The 19,818-nt window shown below is 45.5% G+C and overlaps 1 protein-coding gene across 19 annotated transcripts in view; it reads left to right on the top strand.

The window, feature by feature from the left end:
* The window catches only part of Ppip5k1 (diphosphoinositol pentakisphosphate kinase 1), a 47,457-nt gene that overhangs the window by 21,053 nt on the left and 6,586 nt on the right, over positions 1–19,818 (top strand). For 5 of the 19 annotated variants that reach the window (XM_057780649.1, XM_057780652.1, XM_057780668.1 and 2 more), the window contains exons 26-32: positions 502–651; positions 1,273–1,363; positions 5,302–5,427; positions 6,185–6,247; positions 9,892–10,074; positions 11,472–11,609; positions 19,053–19,163. In XM_057780649.1, the coding sequence (XP_057636632.1) occupies positions 502–651; positions 1,273–1,363; positions 5,302–5,427; positions 6,185–6,247; positions 9,892–10,074; positions 11,472–11,609; positions 19,053–19,163 (862 nt within the window). The remainder of the gene's footprint in view (positions 1–501; positions 652–1,272; positions 1,364–5,301; positions 5,428–6,184; positions 6,248–9,891; positions 10,075–11,471; positions 11,610–19,052; positions 19,164–19,818) is intronic. The other 14 variants (XM_057780658.1, XM_057780659.1, XM_057780656.1 and 11 more) reach the window with 10 other exon arrangements.

Below are 19,818 nucleotides of genomic sequence, written 5' to 3' on the forward strand. Positions count from 1 at the left end.
TTTGCTGAATTACCAAGGCTGATTTTGAACTCACCCTGTAGCTCATGCAGACTTTGAACTGGTGATCTTCTTACCTTATCCTCCTGAGCTGGACTCACAGGCTTGAGCTCCAGAACTCTCTGCGGTTCCTGTTGTAACCACATTCCTTCTTTTGGGTCTCTGGTATTTAGATCTTGGCTCATTCAGGGTGATGACTACTCAGAATGTGCTCCTCAGCCAGTCCTTAGTCACATAGCCTTCTATTATTAATATTTTCTTTCCTTGCTCTGTAGGCCAATGTTGGACATCTTATCCTCATCAATGACATCTCATCCCTCCTTCTTCTCTTGTCATCTCATATTTTTGAACTGTTTTAGATTATAAAATTTGTGACCTTAATAGCAGCTGTGCCCTAGCTGGCCATCCTCTCCAGCTCTCTGACTCTGCCCTTTGGGCACTGGGACTTTGGGAAGTTGGGGGCTGAAGGAGCCTTGACCGGCTTTCCACCCGGTCTGATTGCAGGTCATGAACATGCAGTGCACGGGGAACCTGGACCTGATCCCCTTGAGGGGACGGCGCCGCAGGAGGTCAGGAGACCTCCCTCGGCTTTCCCCAGCCATCGGCCTACAGCCCCGGGCTGTGTCCACCACTCACCTGGCTTCCTGCACACAGGTGTCTCTTCCCGCCTTGCCTTCCTTTCCTGCCTTCTGTCTTTGCTTTTGGGATCTAGGGAAACTGCTCATTGTTTAGGTGGGATGTGTGGATGTTGGGAGCTGTGTGATTGGCCCTCATGGAAATTTTTGGGGAAAAAAATCAGTTTCATGTATCCAGGAATAAAATAATTGGAGGGGAGGGCTTCTTGGCTTATATAAGAAACTGAGGATGGCTCCATTCACCCCAGCTGTCTCTGGAAAAAAGAGAGGGCAGGCCATACTTTATTTGTGGCTGAGTCACTGATTTTTGAGTCCTAGGAAGGAGCAGGTAAGACTCAAGTGCCTACTCGGCTGAGGACGACAAATGGTTGGATTGCGGTTCGCCAGATCTGGGGGGTGGGGGCAGGGAGGTTGCAAGGACCAGTGTTTGAGCAGTAGACATGCCTTCTAACATAGATGGACTCCCTGGACAGTTCACTCTGCAGCGTGCACTCTGTTCCCTTTTTCCTCTTCCACCATAAAAATCTTTCGGCTCATCTAATCTTTTTGATACTGCTTGGCTTTGTAGGGGCAAGATTCAGAACTTGGGTTTTCTACTTTGAGGTGACAAGGGGATTGATACAAAGTCCTTTTTCTACAGGTGCTGTCTGAGACTTCATCTTCAAGGCCCGGTGGCTACCGGCTGTTTTCATCTTCGCGTCCCCCAACAGAGATGAAGCAGAGTGGCCTAGGTAGGTTTCCCGCATCTCTCACCTGTTGCTGGAAAGGCTTGTCTGTCTGTTATCCAGAGTTTTATCGTGGGAAATCTTCATCGCGGGAACTGTCAGATGTAGGAAGGGATGGAGTGGAGGAGGCCGGAGTCACCTTTGGATGGATCTAGGTGATTGTGGAAATCTTCATCGCGGGAACTGTCAGATGTAGGAAGGGATGGAGCGGAGGAGGCCGGAGTCACCTGTGGATGGGTCTGGGTGATTGTTTTCACCTCAGAAGAGCGTTCACCTTTTGATTTTCCCACCAATCCCCATTTCCCTAGCTGTAGGGTATTTTTCTGGCCTTCCTTCTCATTCCTTATCTGTCCCTCCAGTCCAACCCAGACTTTAAGGGACCATGGAGGCTTTGACCCTTCAGAGTTATCAGTGACAGGTGCTTGGGTTATGCAGGTAAAACGGAGGTCCTCGTGACCCCGGTTGTCGTACTTTCGTGTGAGACCTTGGGCCACATCTCCTCTGGAGCCTGTGTTCGCACCCTGCCTTCCTAATCCTGTAACTTTTTCCTTTCCTTCCGGAAGCTTGAGGGACACAAATCTGAGACGGGTGAGGTGGCAGAGGCTTCTCTCAGGACACTGAGGGAATGTCTCTTGATTTTTTTGAGCCCTGGAAAGGGGTGGAGAACGTCATTCAACCTTTTCTAAGGACACAGACTTGAGGAAGCACCAAGCCTCAGAGGGTATGGTATTCTATGGGGCAGTCCTTGAGATGGACTGCCTCTGAACACAATGCCGTGTAAGCCAAGTAACTAACTGCAGGTCAGAGATGATTTGCGGGGTCTGAACTGGTTCTCCTGGCTCATTTTTTAAAAATCTTGTCCTATTCTCTATATTTAAACCTTTTAATTTTTTTGTTATTTTTGTCCTTGCTGCTTAATTTCTTGGTCCCAAAATGTTAATATTTGAACTGGTAAAGAGGAGAAATGTTTTTTTTGTAACTTTCCAAGCTAATTTTATGGAAGTAGACTGACTTCTAGAACCCTGAAATCAGTTGGTTGGTTTGGGGATTAAACCAACTCTGAGGATTAAATGACAACTATAGGTCAGCAAAGTGGACTTCTTGCCCCAGAAATTCCAAAGGTCAAGAAACAGCAAGATCCAGTAAAGAATAGATTTCAGAGCCGATTGTGGCACACATCTTTAATCCCAATACTCAGGAGGCAGAGTCAGACACATCTCTGTGAGTTCAAGGCCAGCCTTGTCTACAGAGAGTGTTCCAGGATAGGCTTCAAAGCTATACAGAGAAACTCTAATAAAATAAATAATAAACAAAAAAAGAAAAATAAAGAAGATAAAGGAGTAGATTTTAGATAGGTTAGAAAGTAGATAGGTGTGTAAGTGGGAGTCTTTTCAAGAATAAGTCATAAGCAGAGAGAAAAATGGAAATAAAACAAGAAAAGAAAAAGAATAAGGCATAGGATCCAGGCGTGGTAATACACTTTTAATCCTAGCACTTAGGAGGTCAGAGTTGCGGGGAGAAGCAGATATATTTCTGTGAGTTCCAAGCCATCCAAGCCTACACAAATAAAACAAAACAAATAACCAAGCGGTAGTGGTGCACACCTTTAATCCCAGCATCAAGGGAGGCCAGCCTGGTCTACAGAGTGAGTTCCAGGGCAGCCAGGGCTACAACAGAGGAACCTTGTCTCAAAAACCAAAACCAAAACCAACGTAAAACAAAAAAGAAGAAAGAAAAGAAAAGAAAGAAGAATAAGGCATAGGAGACTGGGTATATATAGTGCAGTGGCATGTGCCCATAGACCAAAACACTTGTGGGGAATGAGATGGGGGGACCCCTAAAACCCAGGGGTTTGGGCTAGCCAGAATGGACAGCACAGGGAGACTCTCATCTCAAAATCAAGCAGACAGAATGTGGCAGAGTGAGGGATTCACAGACCTAGTGACAGATGGTAAGATAGAGGCTGCTCTCTGAGACACCTGAGGACCAGGCAGAGTGGGGCTGGCGTGGTTGTACCAGAAAAGTATTCAGCAGAGGAAGTCAATGTAGGACAGAGCTTGCTGTGGTCTAGGGTAGAGCCAGCTCCCTTCAGCTTTCTCTGAAGAAAATCTTTTGTAGGGTGACATTTCATTCTAAAGCCTGACTGAGCATGGAATTTGGGAGAAGTTGCTACATAAAGAGGTCCCGGATGCCAGAGTAGAAACCATTGCCTAACTGAGCTTTCTGATTTTTCTGGTAGCCCTGAAATACTGGGACCCTGGTCTTCTCTGTAGGCTCAAAGGATCCTCTCTTCCAGTCTGAATATGGGCATGACATCCCCAGCCAAACTCAGGGTCTTGATTATGATAAATTTGGAAGTAGAAGGGCAAATTCCAAGAATCTGAATGTCTTACTTTTGCTTTTTGAGACAAGGTCTTTTTGTATAACCCTGGCTATCCTGGAACTCCCTATGTAGACCAGGCTGGCTTCAAACACAGAGATCCTCCTGCCTCTGCCTCCCTAGTGCTGGGATTAAAGGTGTGCGCCACCACACTTATGAATGTCGGTCCTAGGCAGAGGCAGGCGGATCTCTGTGAGTTCGAGACCAGCCTGGTCTACAGAGCTAGTTCCAGGACAGGCTCCAAAGCCACAGAGAAACCCTGTCTCGAAAAACCAAAAAAAAAATAAAAATAAAAATAAAAATGAATGTCGGTCCTATGACCTCCAGGTCTCTCTGTCCCTGAGGCTGTAGATGGAGGACTGGGGAGTTCGGTCCTACTCTCTCTAGGTCACCTGACTTGCCCTTTTCAGAGGTTCTTCATGTTTCATTTACTCCTCAGACTTGCACTTCTTTTTTGCTCTCTTTGAACTTACATATGTGAGCAGCTGGTTTTGATCACAGGCTTGCAAGACAATAAACTTTTCAGAGCAGGAAAAGAAAGATGGTTTTCCATTGTTTCTTGATTTCTGTCTTAGTAGGGTGCTTAGCACATAACTGGTATGCCCTACTTTATAAGCAGATGACTTTTCAGATGTCTTCTGATTTGTGTCCATCTTGACTTCAGAATCTATGCTGTTTCCTTGTGAAGAAAATCCTTCTCTTCTGACAAAACATAGCATCCGGAGGAAGGAGACCTGGATTCTGGTCCTCCTTACCCCCTGTACTGTGACCTTGAGCAAAGGAGACTCCTTTTGGGTCTGTTTCTTCACCTATTATGTAAAATGAAAAGGTTAAACTAGATGGTCTCTGAGTCCCTTTCAGCTTTAGAAGGCTCATACTTGTGAGAAAAGCTCTGAATGATAGATTGTTAGATGAAGAACATGGAATTGTGTGCCAGCCAAGTACCCAAACCCAGTCTCTAGTTCCAGTGAAAGCTTTTTTCTTCCAAGCCTCCAAGGGGCTAGATTTCTGGGTCTCTAAAATCCTCTATCCAGAGTAAAGGACCCCTGGTTAGGTGTAAGGGAACATGCACCGGCGAGGTGGTTCAGCAGTGAAGGCTCTCACTTGCTGCCAAACCTGATGACTTGAGTTTAATCCCTGGGACCTTCACGATCGAAGGAGAGGACTGAGTACTGCAAGTTGTCCCCTGGCCTCCACGTGCACGACATGGCCTGCATTCTCACCTCCTACACAAAGTAACGTAGCTTTTAAAAGTTTAGGGAGACTATTCTTTTAGTACTTCTGAGAGCTACCTGGAAAGCACCGTCCACCTCAGTAGACCGAATGCCTAATAAGACTAACACCGTTTCTGTAGTGGCCTTTTGTCTCTGCCATGTAGATCTTCTTCTGGAGAGTTGCTACTTTGCTTGCCTGGTGTGGCTATGGACAGTAGAGGACACTGGTTACCTGGAGTAGCCGCGTTGTGGTGGCGCTGAATGGCTGTGTGTGTCTTAATGTTGTACTGTGAAGTTGGGTGTTCTGTATGCAGCTTTGTGTGGCTACTAATGTGCTCCCGGCCTTGCAGGCTCACAGTGCACAGGGCTATTCAGCACCACAGTGCTGGGCGGTTCCTCCAGCGCTCCGAATCTTCAGGACTACGCCCGCAGCCATGGCAAAAAACTCCCGCCTGCCAGTCTAAAGCACCGAGATGGTATGTGGGTGGGTTTTGGGGGGCAACTCTCTCTCTGTCTCTCTTTAAAAAAACAAACAAACAAAAAAACAAAAACAAAACAAAACAAAACAAAAACCTTGTCTCCCAGCAAGCATACAGCTTCAGAACTACCCATGCTTAAGATGGCACTGGCATTGGCCTTGTACTAAGCTTCCTCATGGATGATAGATGGGAGAAGGAGCCAGGACCCCTTCCACTCCTCCATTTGCATTCCCTCTCACCATACAGATACTACTGATTTATGCTTATCCCTTCATAAGCTCCCACACACAGCCTGGCTGCATCAATTTGTACTCTTTCCTGGATTCTGGCCTGTAGGATGAGGACCGAGAGGATGATCCATGGTCAGGAGGAATGCAGTGGGGTCTTTGCTTAAGTTCCAGGGAATCAGGGCTAGGCATGTGGAGGTTGCTCAGCGAAGGTGAGAAGATGATGTGGAAAGATACTGGGGGAAGGGAAGGATGTTTCTATACAGATTTCATTTCCAAGTGCCTAGGGAGAGAGCGTGGTGGTGAAATCAGGGTTGTTTTGTGGGACCATGCTGTGGTGGAGGTGACATCAGCTCCTGGAGAGTGCAGCAGAGGAAATAAATGGAGTGCTGTAGTCAGGGTCCCAGGGTTGGGGATGGGACCAAATTTCACAGCGAGGTAAAGCACCAGGTGCACAGTGGGCAGGTTCCAAAGCCGAGGGTGGGCACAGGGGTGGGTATAATCCCCGTGATGTCTTTTCTCCCCAGAGCTCTTGTTTGTCCCGGCCGTAAAACGATTTTCTGTGTCGTTTGCAAAGCATCCGACTAACGGTACGTTTGCTGCTGACTCAGCCTCATTCCTCCCTCATGTCACCTCCAGACACTTAACCCTGAGTTCTGACGCTAACTTGGCCTCTCCTTCCACTATATTGACACCTGCTTTCTCTGAATGAGCCCCTCACTAAGTGTCCCTTCTGGGGACATTTCCCTCGTGACAACTGTAGCCGTCTGTGGCTGTAGCCTGGATAGGCTGACCTATCCCTATGGCAACTCAGGGTCTGATTTCCATAGTCACTGTCATCACCATCCCATAACCTTTGTCAGCATCACCACCGAAACATCAGTCACGACGCTCCCTTTCCTATCACATAGCTGCCAGGCCGTGTACAGACATACTGAGGTTGTCCTTCTTAGCCGAGAATAGCATCACCTAGATAGGCCCCCTCTCTCCCTGCTGTCTCGGTTTATGTAATTTTGATCTCCTTGATGGGGTGGAGGCAGCGTGTGTTCTTCTTTTGGACCAATGCTACAGTTACTTATTAGGGCTTTGGTTTGGACACATGACTTCCCATCTGCGTATTCCTGTCTCCTGCCATTGTGTGTACTTTGTGTGGCTCCTGTGTTCCTGACATCCGCTTTATGTTTTACTAACCTAGTGCCTGAGCCTAGAAAACTGGAGCCCAGGTTGCTTTGGGATAAAAGAAAAAAAAATAGGAATAGGAGATATTAGGTAAGAAGAAAGGACTGTACCTTGTGGTTTCTTTCTTTTTCCTTTTATCCCCTTTGGCTGAGTGGTCAGTGCTGAAAATTGAACCCTCGTATCTGTGTGTACTAGCCATATGCTCTGCCGCAGAGCTAGGCCCCAGCCTCTACATTTTGAGTCTTTATTTTCCATGAGGCCAGGTATATCTATAGAAACACTGTCTCAGAGAAGGTGAAAATAAAGGGATGAGATAGGATACTTGGGGAACTTAGGAATTAGCAATATTTTAAGAATATAGAAGAACTAAGTCTGTGTAAATTGTACCCTGAAAGGTTGTGGTCTCTGTGGGGTGTGGCAAGGACACCTAGGACCTGCTCTCAGCTGTTTCTCTGTGTTGTATCTTGTCCCCTGAGTAGATCCAGTTTTGTTAGATACGGTTTTCTTGTATTCAAGAACTGAGATTGTCAGAGGAAGGTAAAATTACCCTGATTTCCAGCCCCTGCCCCACCAGCTGCCTCATCAATGCAGGTGTTAGATTTTGGCCTGACCATGTCATGTATATCTTCTAGACACTACGGAAGTCTCTCTCTGGCTTGACCACCCTGTATTCCTTCAGTTCATTTCCACCACCAGTCTCTCTTCACTGCCTGTGACCAAAATCCCCGTCCGTAGTGACACGTCCGTGCTAACTCATAGTCTCGCATACCACAGTTGTCACAGAGGAGAACTTGATGCCCAAAAGCCCGAGACTTGGACTTAGTTGAAAATATAGTACCAGGAGCCTGGGCCCCTGAAATAAGAGCTCAATATAAAATTAAAATAAAAATGCTTTTCTAAAGCTTAAAATAGGCCGCCAAAGTCGGAAAGGGAGACCTTCCACTACTACGGTGAGGAGAGCTGGGTCTCCGGAGAGGTGATGAATGCATTAGTGTTGCCATCGTGAGACTAGCATCGTTACTTGTTGTACAAGTTCAGTCTCTACCCCTTTCTTCTCCTTCCTCTCTTACCACCTCCCAGTTTCTTGGGTGCCATAAGAGAAAAAAAAAACCCAAGTTCATAAAACAAATCCTCAAGCCTATATCTCTAGTTCTCTGAAGCCTTGGTTAGCAGACTCAGCAGCTGAAGAAGAAGCAAGAATTAATTTTGCCATAAGGAGGAAAGGAAGAAAGACCTGGACAGTTCAGGTATAGTGCAAGAGAACAACCTAAGGTCTCCGACACCTTGCACACTTCCCCAGGGTTCTTCTAGCCTCCTAATCTCTCTTGTGTTTGAGCTAGGAAGTTAATATGCTTGCAAAGCCAGGACCTGGGATCTGCCTGTTGTATTGAGAAATTTGAACTGTTGTGTTTGACAAAGAAGATCATCTTGATAGAATTTAGCCCTGAAGACAACACAAGAGCTCTACACATGGCCAACGTCTTGCTTTACTGACTCAGCATTACAGAGCAGTTGTTCTGTCTACAGTTGCCTATGGCAGATTCTTCATAACCATGTGCCAGCCCTACTGGCCAGCATCACCAACTCCTTGTATGATGTGTGGCTTTGACACAGCAGTTAAAAAAAACAAACAAACAAAGCCCCCAGAAACTGGACCTGGCTTTGGAAAAGAGACAAGGCAATGCTGTCTCCATACTCTGATGGGAGAGCAGTCCTAGTGCATCACTGCTTCTCTTCCTGAGGAGCTTTTATAGCCCGTGGCTACAGCAAGCACACGGGTATGGTACATCACTGAACTGTTGGCTGAGCTCACCAAAGCAAGTTCATCCAATGGGAAAGAGACAGTGGTTCATACTCATCCAAAGTGTCAGAGCACTCAGTGGGTTTGTCAGGCTCTCTATATTACATCACCCCACACAGCTGTGTGACCATTGGTACAGTCAGGCCTCACTGTACTAGTCCAGGAAGAACTAAAAACCAAGCTCTTTGGAAGCTATGGTCTCATGGGACCAGCAGGTGAAACAGTTCTGATCTGGGAGTTCTGAGCAGTCATCTTCACCCACTTTGACCCTCCTGCCTTTCCTGGATTAAGCCCTTATTCATCCTCATGTCAGCCTTCATCTCCATATATTTCCTCCAAGATCTTACACGGCTGTTCCTCTTGTACCCCTCATCACATGGCTTTCGATGCCTTCAGCCGTTTTGCTGCTGAACCCCAGGCATCCACAGAATGTGCCAAGTGACTGAAACAATGAGGTTTCCGAATTAGCATTCCTCCACACACCAACTGCACAGAGAGTGGTTAGACCATCATCCGTGGAGAGACAGTGTAAGACTATCTGACTTCTGGTCCCAGTGACGGGCACATCACCACCACCCATATTCTGAGACTAAAGTGTTTATTTGTACAAGAGGAAGGTAAAGGGCAGTTAGTCATATTTTTACTGTAAAGAGCAAACTCTGGTTCTACTTGCACTGTTTCAAAGGAGCCCTTCTCCTGGTTTCCTGCCAGCATTTTGTGCCAGCCACCTGGCACCAGTCCTGTCTGTGGCTTAGAATCTGCATCACAGCGGGCCTTAGCCTTCTGGAATGTTTCAGTTTTGGAGTTATCTTGACATCTAATATTTTGACCTTCTTCTCTAAGTGACTTTGAATCTCTTCATCTCTCCCAATGTCATAAATGCATTTGTCTGAGAAGTAGGCCCTAGGGTTTGTCTAAGCCAGATCAGAGACACTGAGCTCTATAGAGTCAAGGCTGCAGAGTTAGCAGCTCACTCGTATCCAGAATGCCCTACTGCTCAAGGGAGAAGGGGAGGGCCTGGGCTCTCATTAATGGCTTCTTTGAGTCTCACTGTGTAGTGTAGTGTCAGTACTCTTCTTCCAAGTTAGGGATGGCCAGTCTCTCTGACCATCTCTCCTTCTTCCTTAGCTTACCTCGGGTCTAAGTGGCCCCCACCCCCAGGAACGCTGTGCCAGTCAGCACCCCCTCATTGTGTCTCCTTCTTTTCTTTCTTTATCTTTGTGCTTCCTATCGTGGTCCCTCTGTCCCCTACAGAGCTGCTGGATGACCAGCACCCTGTGGTCCGGTTGCTGCGCACTTTTTCCTCTGACTGCCCAAGGGGCTGGCCAGTTTCCTTGGATGCCACGCTGGCGCACCACCTGCACCAGTGCTCCTACCACCTGCGCCTCTTCCGGAACTGGCTGCGCTCAGGCCAGGATGACCCCGAGTGCCTCTACGGTACCCCCTGCCGCAGGCTGGCTGCTGCCACTACCCTGGCTGGGACTGATTGCTTTGCTTACTGCATTTCTGGCTGGAGAGCCTATCTAGTCCCTGAGGTTATGTGACTTGCATTAGTTGCTTGATTGGGACTGGGGCCAGGCTGCCTGGTAGCTGTAGCGTTGGCTGCTCATCCCCCTTCTAGTCTCCTTTCTTACTTCCCCCTAACGTTACCCCTTCTGTTCAGCGTAGGCATAATCTCTTGCAGTGGAATCTGGTGGTTTTTGTTTTTTGTTTTTTAATGTTTTCTTATCGCTCTAATCTTCTACTACTGTCCTCTTCAAATTCAAATATTTTTCTAACCACTCTGATGAGCTAGAGACTCCTCTGCCCTCCTGCCACTAGATTATAAGAGGAAGCCAAGGCACAGGGGCATCAACTAAATATCAAGACAAACAAAGCTGGAGGTTAGAAGATGGTCAGGTATGGTCAGTATGAGCTGGTGAAGAGGAGGCTCAGTCTTTTGTAAATGGTTCTCCCTCCCTGTTTTAGTTCCTTTCAGGAGAAGCAGCATTGGAACGAGTGGGGACTGAGAGTGTTTAGGACGTGTTCTTGATTCTTCAGCGGGAGCATTTTCCCCGTTAATAGTCCTAGGAGTAGGGCTGTTCACTGATGTTTACCTTTGGCCCTACCAAAACTTATAGACCTGTATTACATGGTATTTTTCTCAGGGGTGGGGCTTGTCTCATTTTCCTGGTGGAATAGAGAAAACCTAGCAAGCCCAGGATGTTACTGCTAGAGCACAAGGAAAAGCTTTGATGTGATGGAAATGACCAAGAAAGAACTTCCATTGCCCGCCCTGTTCATGCATGTGGTTTCCCTCAGCGAGCTTCATGTACTGCATGCTCTCCAGTTTGCATCCAAGCATTCTAGCCCTTCTACCCACATCCTAAATTTGCATGAACCCCTCCTCCAATTCCATGCCCTTCTCCTTAAGCTGTCTTTTTTTTCTTCATGATACCTGAAGTCTGCTGTTTCTTCCGAGCTCCATGACCCGCTGCCTCATGTTAGACATGCGATTTCAACCCCTTGCCCCTTGATCCCCATTTTATTTCCCCCAGAAAGTGCAAGAGCAGCGTTAGTGCTCTCATTAGTTCATGGACACTGTGTGCTATTCATAGGTGAAGGTGATTTGATCACTTGGAGGCTTAATAGGTAGACACTTTAGGGAAAATTGGAGATGAGATAGACTTCCTGAAGGGCTCTAAAGAGTTCCTTCTCCTGGGAATCTTGGATGCCCCATACTCCAAAAGCCACAGACTCTCCTGATGGCTCTCAGGGACTCTCCACCCTTCCTTGGCCAATTGAAGTATATCTGCTGAGAATAACATTGGCTTTGTTCATCTCTTCTCCAACAGGATTTGAAGGGTGCTCCATGGTACCTACCATCTACCCCCTGGAAACACTACACAATGCCCTTTCCCTGCGTCAAGTGAGTGAGTTCTTGACTAAAGTCTGCCAGCACCACACTGATGCCCATGCACAGGCATCTGCAGGTATGGGAAGTACTGTTTGAGTCTCTAGCTTTACCACATCTATAGTTTGTAGAATAGGAGAAAATACTGAATTTAAAATGGAGGGAGAATGGTTCGGCAGTTAAGAGGACTAGAGCTCTTTTTGTGGTAACCACATCAAGTGGTTCACAGTCACAGTAACTCCCGTTCCAGGGAATCTGACATGCACTTCTGGTCTCCATGGGCACTGAAACAATCTGCACATAATTGCACATAAATAAAGACAAAGTAATATCAATTTAAAAGTTAGGAAGTTGGGGATTTAAACCAGTGATAGAGCACTTGCCTAGCAAACCCCAAACCCTATGATCTTTCCTCAGCACCAGAAACAAGAAAGAGTTGGAAAGACATGCCAATGAGTAAGGTACTTGTGTAGTAAGTATAAGGTCCTGTGTTCGATCCCCAGAACAACCCATATTTTAAAATACTGAGCCAACTTGGTGGTGCACTCCTTTAATCCCAGCACACAGGAGGCAGAGGCAGGCAGATCTCTGGGTTCGAGGCCAGCCTGGTCTACAGAACAAGTTTCAGAACAGCTAGAGCTACACAGAAAAACCCTGTCTCAAAAAACCAACTGCTGGGCTGGAGAGATGGCTCAGAGGTTAAGAGCAGCAGCTAAGAGCAGCGGCTGCTCTTCCAGAGGTCCTGAGTTCAATTCCCAGTAATGATATGGTGGCTCACAACCAACCATGATGAGATCTGGTGCCCTCTTCTGGCATGCAGGCAGACATAGAGGCAGAATACTGTATATATAATAAGTAAATTTAAAAAAAAAAAAAACAAAAAACCAACTGCTTTTACAGAGGAGCAAAGTCAGTTGCCAACATCCATGTGTAATGACTCAACTACCTGTAATTCCAGCTGCTTGGAATCAATTTAAAAATAAAATGAGGACCTGGAGAAATGGCTTAGCTGTTAAGACAGTTGCTGCTCTTGCATAAGACCCAGGTTCCCAGCACCCACATCAGGCATCTCACAGCTTCCTTTAATCCAGCTCCATGGGCTCCCATCCTGGCCTCCCCAAGCTATCTCATGCACATGGTGGACTTAGAGATAAGCAGGTACACATACTCATAATTTTTTTTCCATGACAGGCTTTCTCTGTGTAGATCTGTCTGTCCTGAAACTCATTCTGTAGACCAGGCTTGCCTCAAACTCAGAGATCCTCTTCCTTTGCCTCCCATGTGCTGGGATTAAAGGTGTATGCCACTACTTCCTGGCGACATATTTTTAATGAAAAAAATATTAATAAATCTTTTTTTGTTTGTTTTGTTTTGTTTTTTTGAGACAGAGTTTCTTTGTAGCTTTGGAACCTGTCCTGGAACTCATTCTGTAGACCAGGCTGGCCTCAAACTCACAAGAGATCTGCCTGCTTCTGCCTCCCAAGTACTGCCTGCAAAAAAAAATAATAATAAATCTTAAGAATATGCCAGATGCTGGTGTCATACTTACAGACCCAGCATAAGGTAGGCAGATACACACGTATCCTGGAGGGTCTGAGCCAGCCAACCAGCCTAATTGGCTGGTTCCAAGCCAGTGAAGGAAACTGTCTCAAAGAAAAAACAGTGGAGGTGCTGATAGTGCCTACAGAAGGACACCCAAGGTTGTCTTCTGACTTCAACACGCGCACGCACACATACACGTGCATTCACACCTACATAAATACATGTATGTATACGCATTCACACTCACACACGGATAGTTAGGAACTAAATAAAGAGGCTTGTGAAGCCAAGGGACATTGACCCAAGTTGAAGAACACAGGACTCTCAGCCATAGGGATTGTATGGCCACTTGACTTTTAGAACTTCAGCTATCGGGGCTAGAGAGAGATGGCTGGAGGGGAGGGGGGTTTAAGAGCACTGGCTCCTCTTATAGAGGACTTGGGTTCAATTCCCAGGATCTACGTGGCAGCTTATAACTGCCTGTAACTACAGTTCCAGGGAATCCAACATTCTGACACAGACATGAATGCAGACAAAACACCAATGCACATAAAATAAAATTAAATAAAATCTTAAAAAAAAAGAAAACTTCAGCTAGCAAAATAGGCAGAATTTTCATGGTCATATTGGAGGCATCGTCTGTTTTCTTGTGTAAGCTGTGGCATTATCTCGCCCTAGATTGCTTTCTGTTTCCATAAACACCATGGCTACAGGAACTGGTGGAGAAAGGGCTTATTTCATCTTACATCATGAAAGGGGTCAGGGCGGGACCTCAAGGCTTGAACCCGGAGGCAGGAACAGAAGCAGAGACCGTGGATTATTGGCTTGTTCTCTGGGTTCACATTCAGCTCTCTTTCTTTTATTTATTTAGATTTATTTATATTATGATTATTTGCCTTATATGTGCCCGTAAAGATCAGAAGAGGGAGTCAAACCTTTGGAATTGGAGTCACAGATGGTTGTGAGCCACCATATGGATGCTGAGAACAGAACCCAAGTGCATTTTAACACCGAGCATCTCTCCTTCCCTTAGATAGCCTTCTTACCCTCCTAGGGCTACCTGCCCATGTGAGCTGGGCCCTCCCACATCAATCATCAATCAAGAAAATGCCCCACAGACTTCCTTCAAGCCAATCTAATGGAAACATTTTCTCAGTTGAGGTTCCTTCTTCCCAGATGGCCCAGCTCTGTCATATTGACAAAAACATCCAAGCAGCCCAGATCCTGACTCCCCAGAGCCACTCATGAGGTGTTTCTTCTTAACAAGGCAGTTAACTTGCAGTGTACTGAAGATCAAGATCCAGTTGGGCTCATGGCTGCCATGAGGTTCAGTTTGAGTCTATAAATTTGCCATCGAAAACAGCCTGCATTTTAAGAAAGACCCTGTGATCCTGGAGAGAGAGAGCTTTGAGAGCACTTACCACCTGGTAACTCTTTTTATTATTTATCTTATGAGTTTGGGGAAGGTATGTGTGTGCCACAGCAGGCATGTCAAGGTCAAAGGATAACCTGCAGGAGTTGGTTCTTTCGTTCCACCATGTGGATCGTAGAGATCAAACCCTGATTGTCAGGTTTGGCAGCAAGTGCCTCTACCCACTGAACCTTCTCTCCCACCCCCACTTGCTACTTCTTGAAATATAAAAGCCAAATTCATCATTTCCCAGCTCTTCACTGAAAACAAAAAATCTGCTTATAAAGCTTAGTGTTGGAGTTGAATCATCCTTCTTTCCCCCCTTCCTTTTTAAAGTATGTATCTGCCATCCAGCAGCTTCTAGAGATACTAGTATGCAGAAGCATCCAGCGGCATTTGTAACAGTGTGCAGACGGCACTAAGTTTTCCCCTTTGTTTACATCTGGAGGCAGAAGAGCTCCTGCAGCTACACGGTGAGCTGTATGGGGGAGAGCTGCAGAGGAAGAATATGTTTCATATAACTTTTCAATGGAGAACAGGTCAAGAGGATGATTTTTAAACTCATCTGGGCTTCATTTTAAATACTTAAAAAAAAGCAACAAACCAAAAAACAAAACAATGGAAACAAAAAACAAACTCAGCAACCGATTTCCTTGATTTGCAAGCGTCAGGGAGAAAGCCTGAGCCCACCCAGGTGTCAAGGCTCCATGATAGCAGGCTGGTGCTGGCCGGAGATGGACCACAGCATGGGTCTCGGTCCTAAGATGTCACTCTTCCTAGTTTGTGTCAGCCGCAAATTGACGTTGATGGGAGATGTTCTTCTGAAGAGGCAGAACTGCTTAGCTGTTATTCTTCCATGAAACTTTAGTATAGGAAAGTAAATAAAAGAATAGTTTGTAAGAAAAAGAAAAACCATGGTTGGGTAACCACAAAGACATAGAGATGACTTTGAGCAACATACAGCTGAGGCTGGCAAAGTTGGGGCTGGCAAGATGGCTTAGCAGGTTCTTGCTGTCAGGCCTGATGATGTGAATTTGATCTTGGGACCTACTTGATATGAGAGAACCAGCTCCCCTACGTTGTTCATGACCTTCACCCACATGGGTTGTGTATGCATACATGTGCACACACACACACAAGTACCTCAGCAGCTAAAAACACTGGCTGCTCTTTCAGAGGATCTGGGTTTGAGTCCCAGCACCCACATGGCAGGTTACAACCATCTGTAACATCAGTTCCATGGGTCTGAAGTCCTTTAAAAGTCTCTTCGGGCACTAGGCATGTGCCCGGTGCACAGAATACATGTGGGTAAAATGCCAGTATACATATAATAAATTTAAAAATTTAATTTGATATCAGCCTCTAACCTCCACACAAGTGCACATACACAAATATACATTCATACTTACTGTGTGTACACACACGCGTGCACACACACACATACAAAATCCTGAGAAAAAAAAAGAATATCACTTCTTCACAAGGTGATTTATAAGTTTAATATGATCCAATAAAAGCACAAATCAATTCTATAGTTTTTATTGAAAAATTAGGAAGAAACTAAGTTGTAAAGGAAAAGCAAAACAAAGCCAGGGACTAGAGTTGTAGTCCCTTGGTACAGTGCTTTCCTGGTAGGCATGAAGTCCTAGGTTTGATCTCTAGGGCTGCATAAATCTGAGCATGGTGATTGCCCTAGTTAGGGTTACCATTGCTGGGATGAAACACCACTACCAGGTAAACTGGGGGAAAAGGTCTATTTTGGCTTGAAGTCAGGGCAGGAACTCAAAATGAAACTGGAGGCAGGAGCTGATGCACAGGCCATGGAGAGGTGCTGCTTACTGGTTCGTTCCTCATGATCTGTTCAGCCTCCTTTTTTATAGAACCCAGTACCACCAGACCAGGGGTGGCTCCACCCACAATGGACTGGACACTCCCCCAGTCACTAACTAAGAAAATGCCCTACAGGCTTGCCTGCAATCCAGTCTTATGGAGGCATTTTCTCAACTGGGGTTCCCATGTCTCAGATGACTTTAGCCTATGTCAAGTTGGCATAAAATTAGCCAGCACAGTGATGCACTCTTGTAATCTTAGTTCTTGGGCAATTGAAACAGGAGGATTCCTACAAGTTCAGAGCCAGCTTGGACTACACAGTTCAGGGCCACACAGGACCACAGAATGAGTGAAACCCTACCACAGATGAACAAACAAAAAGAATGTAGTATTGGTACATGAATTAGTAGGCTAAAGAAACAAAATTGAGGGGCTGGCTCAGAAGTTAAGAGCACTGGCTGCCCTTCCAAAGGTCCTGAGTTCAATTCCCAGCAACAACATGGTGGCTCACAACCATCTATAATGGGATCTGGTGCCCTCTTACGGCCTGGAGGAATACATGCAGGCAGAACATTGTATGTGTAATAAATAATTAAACCTTTAAAAAAAAGAAACAAATTGAAATTCTATAAATTAATGAAGTTGACATTTCAAAATACTGAGTAAAAGATAGTATCTTTTCTTTTTTTTTTTTTAAATATTTATTTATTTATTATTATACAATATTCTGTCTGTGTGTATGCCTGCAGGCCAGAAGAGGGCACCAGACCCCATTACAGATGGTTGTAAGCCACCATGTGGTTGCTGGGAATTGAACTCAGGACCTTTGGAAGAGCAGGCAATGCTCTTAACCTCTGAGCCATCTCTCCAGCCCAAGATAGTATCTTTTCATAAATAAAATAGGTCAAAGTGACAGAAAATTAGAATCAATTCCAGACTTCACATCTGCCAGAATAAACTCCATATGAATGAAGTACTTAAGCGCAAAAAAAAAAAAAGTTATTTTTTGTTTTTCAAGACAGGATTTCTCTGTGTAACAGCCCTGGCTGTTCTGGAACTCGCTTTGTAGACTAGGCTGGCCTCGAACTCACAGAGATCTGCCTGCTTCTGCCTCCCAAATGCTGGGATTAAAGGTGTGTGCCACCACCACCTGGCTTATTTTCTCTCTCTCTCTCTCTCTCTCTCTCTCTCTCTCTCTCTCTTTTGGTTTTCTAAGTGCAAAAATTAAAGGTAGATAGATCCAGGGGTTGTTCCACATAAACATCTGTAGGTTTATCTACATACACACACAACGCCCAGCAAAAACTGTTGGAATAATTTTCAGTACTCCAGAAAATAGTCAAAGGCTCATGGGCAGCAGGGAAGGGCTGCATTAAGTTAGAGGTAACCTGGAAACCAGGCTGTAGCTAAATGGTAAAGCACACGTTTATCATGTGGGTCCCTAGCAGCACACACAGAACTAATTACTAATTTAAAATTAAATGATAACCTGAAATGGATGAAAGGGGCTACAGCTCTTTAGTTGTTTTTGCTCCACCCCCTAGTTTGGTTGTAGTTTGTTTCTTGTTGTTTTAATTATATGTGGGTTGGGGTGTTATACGTGTCAGATCCCCTGAAGTTGGCACCGCAGCTGGCTGTGAGCCACCTGATGTCGGTGCTAAGAATAGACCTTGGGTCATCTGGGAGAGCAGCAAGAGCTCTTAGTTGCCAGGCCATCTTTTCAGCCCCTGGCAGTAATGTTAAAGAAGACAGCCCATGCATCTCTCCATGTGGGACCATTGTTTCTGATTCCAGAGAGACACAGAAAGCAGATCTTAGTCTCAAAGGAAAAGACAAAGAGGGGAATAAAACATACTTAGAAAAGTAATAGACAAAACCTTTTCAAATTTAATAAAAGACTTGTATTTTTATTTCCAAACAGTTCAGCCAGTTCCGACAGGTTATGTGCAAAGTGACCCACACTGAGGCAATAATATTCAGACTGTCAGAAGACAGAGACACAGAAAATGTTTGTTTGTTTTAAGATAGGCACTCTCTGTGGTCCCAGCTGTTCTGGAATTCACAGAGATCCTCCTGTCTCTGTCTCCTAGAAAGACATGTGCCACCACACCTAGCAGAAGACAGAACATTTTGGAAGCAGCAAGAGAGAATCAAGTTATATTTATCTATTTGGGGCATGAGGCATATGACGTGCATGCAGAAGGCAGAGGACAGCTTGCAGGAGTCAGTTCTTTCCCTTCACCATGTGGTTCCTGGGGATCCAGCTCAGGTCATCAGGCCTGGCAGCAGGCACCTGAACCCTCGGAGCTATCATCTGCTCTGTAGAAAATACATTTGATACCATATTTTCTTTCATGTAGAATGGAAAACTGTATATGTGTTTGTGACATGAATGCAGAAGGGTGATTTTTTTTTTGTAGTTGTTGGAAAGTATGAGGTTGAGGTTGAGGAAAGGATAGAAGTAATGGGGGTGCAGATAAATGTGAGCAAAGTCTAATAATGCACGTGAAAAATCCACAAGCCCATTATTTTGTATACAAACAAATGAATAGTTGTACATTTGAAAGAATCATAATGTAAAGTTTAAAAATGACAATGGTTTGGGTCAAGGTTTCTAGGGTATGTCTCTTTCTCAGCCAGAGGGAGGTGAAGCGACCCCGACTCAGGTGAGAGCCCTTAATGCCTGGATGCTTTGCCCTGTGCCTTTTCTTCATGCGTCTCTCCCTTCCACCTATACAGCCCTCTTTGACTCTGTGCACAACCCGGCCTCAGATAGCCCGTTTTCCCCACCCCGTACTCTTCACTCGCCACCGCTGCAACTCCGGCATCGCTCTGAAAAGCCACCTTGGTGTAAGTAAACCTTTCTAGTTGCCTAATCTAAAACCCAGAGGGATGGAGGGATGGGTAGATAAGAGACCTATCCCGTTAGAGTTAGAAAGGTGAGGATTGGAAGCCTAGGAATGGGGTAAAGAGGTGTCTCAGTGGTTGTAGCAGTCAGGAGCATGTGATGCTTCCAAAGGACCCAGCACTCACATCAGGTGACTCACAACTGCCTGTAACTTCAGCCCTGAGGGAGAACCTGATACCTCTGGCTTCTGCAGACACCTGTACATTCATATGCTTGTGCACACACGCACATACACGCACACACAATTAAAAATACTAAAACTAGATCTTTTAAAAAAGACCATGAATGGCTGGGACTTGTTACTGTGGTTCACTGAGGAGGCAGAGGTAGGATTATGAGTTTCAGGCCATCTTGAGCTATATATTAAGCTCAAGACCAGCCTGGGCTGCATAGCAAGAAAAAAAAAAAGAAGCTGAGCAATAGTGGCAATTGCCATTAATCCCAGCACTTGGGAGGCAGAGGCAGGTGGATCTCTGTGAGTTCAAGGTTAGCCTGGTCTACAGATTGAGTTCCAGGATAGCCAAAGCTACACAGTGAAATGCTGCCTCAAAAAAACAAAACAGTACAAATACAGGAATGACCATTCTGGGAAGCAGT

Source organism: Chionomys nivalis, chromosome 9 (genome assembly GCF_950005125.1).
Source record: "Chionomys nivalis chromosome 9, mChiNiv1.1, whole genome shotgun sequence".
Classification (NCBI taxonomy): Eukaryota; Metazoa; Chordata; class Mammalia; order Rodentia; family Cricetidae; genus Chionomys; species Chionomys nivalis.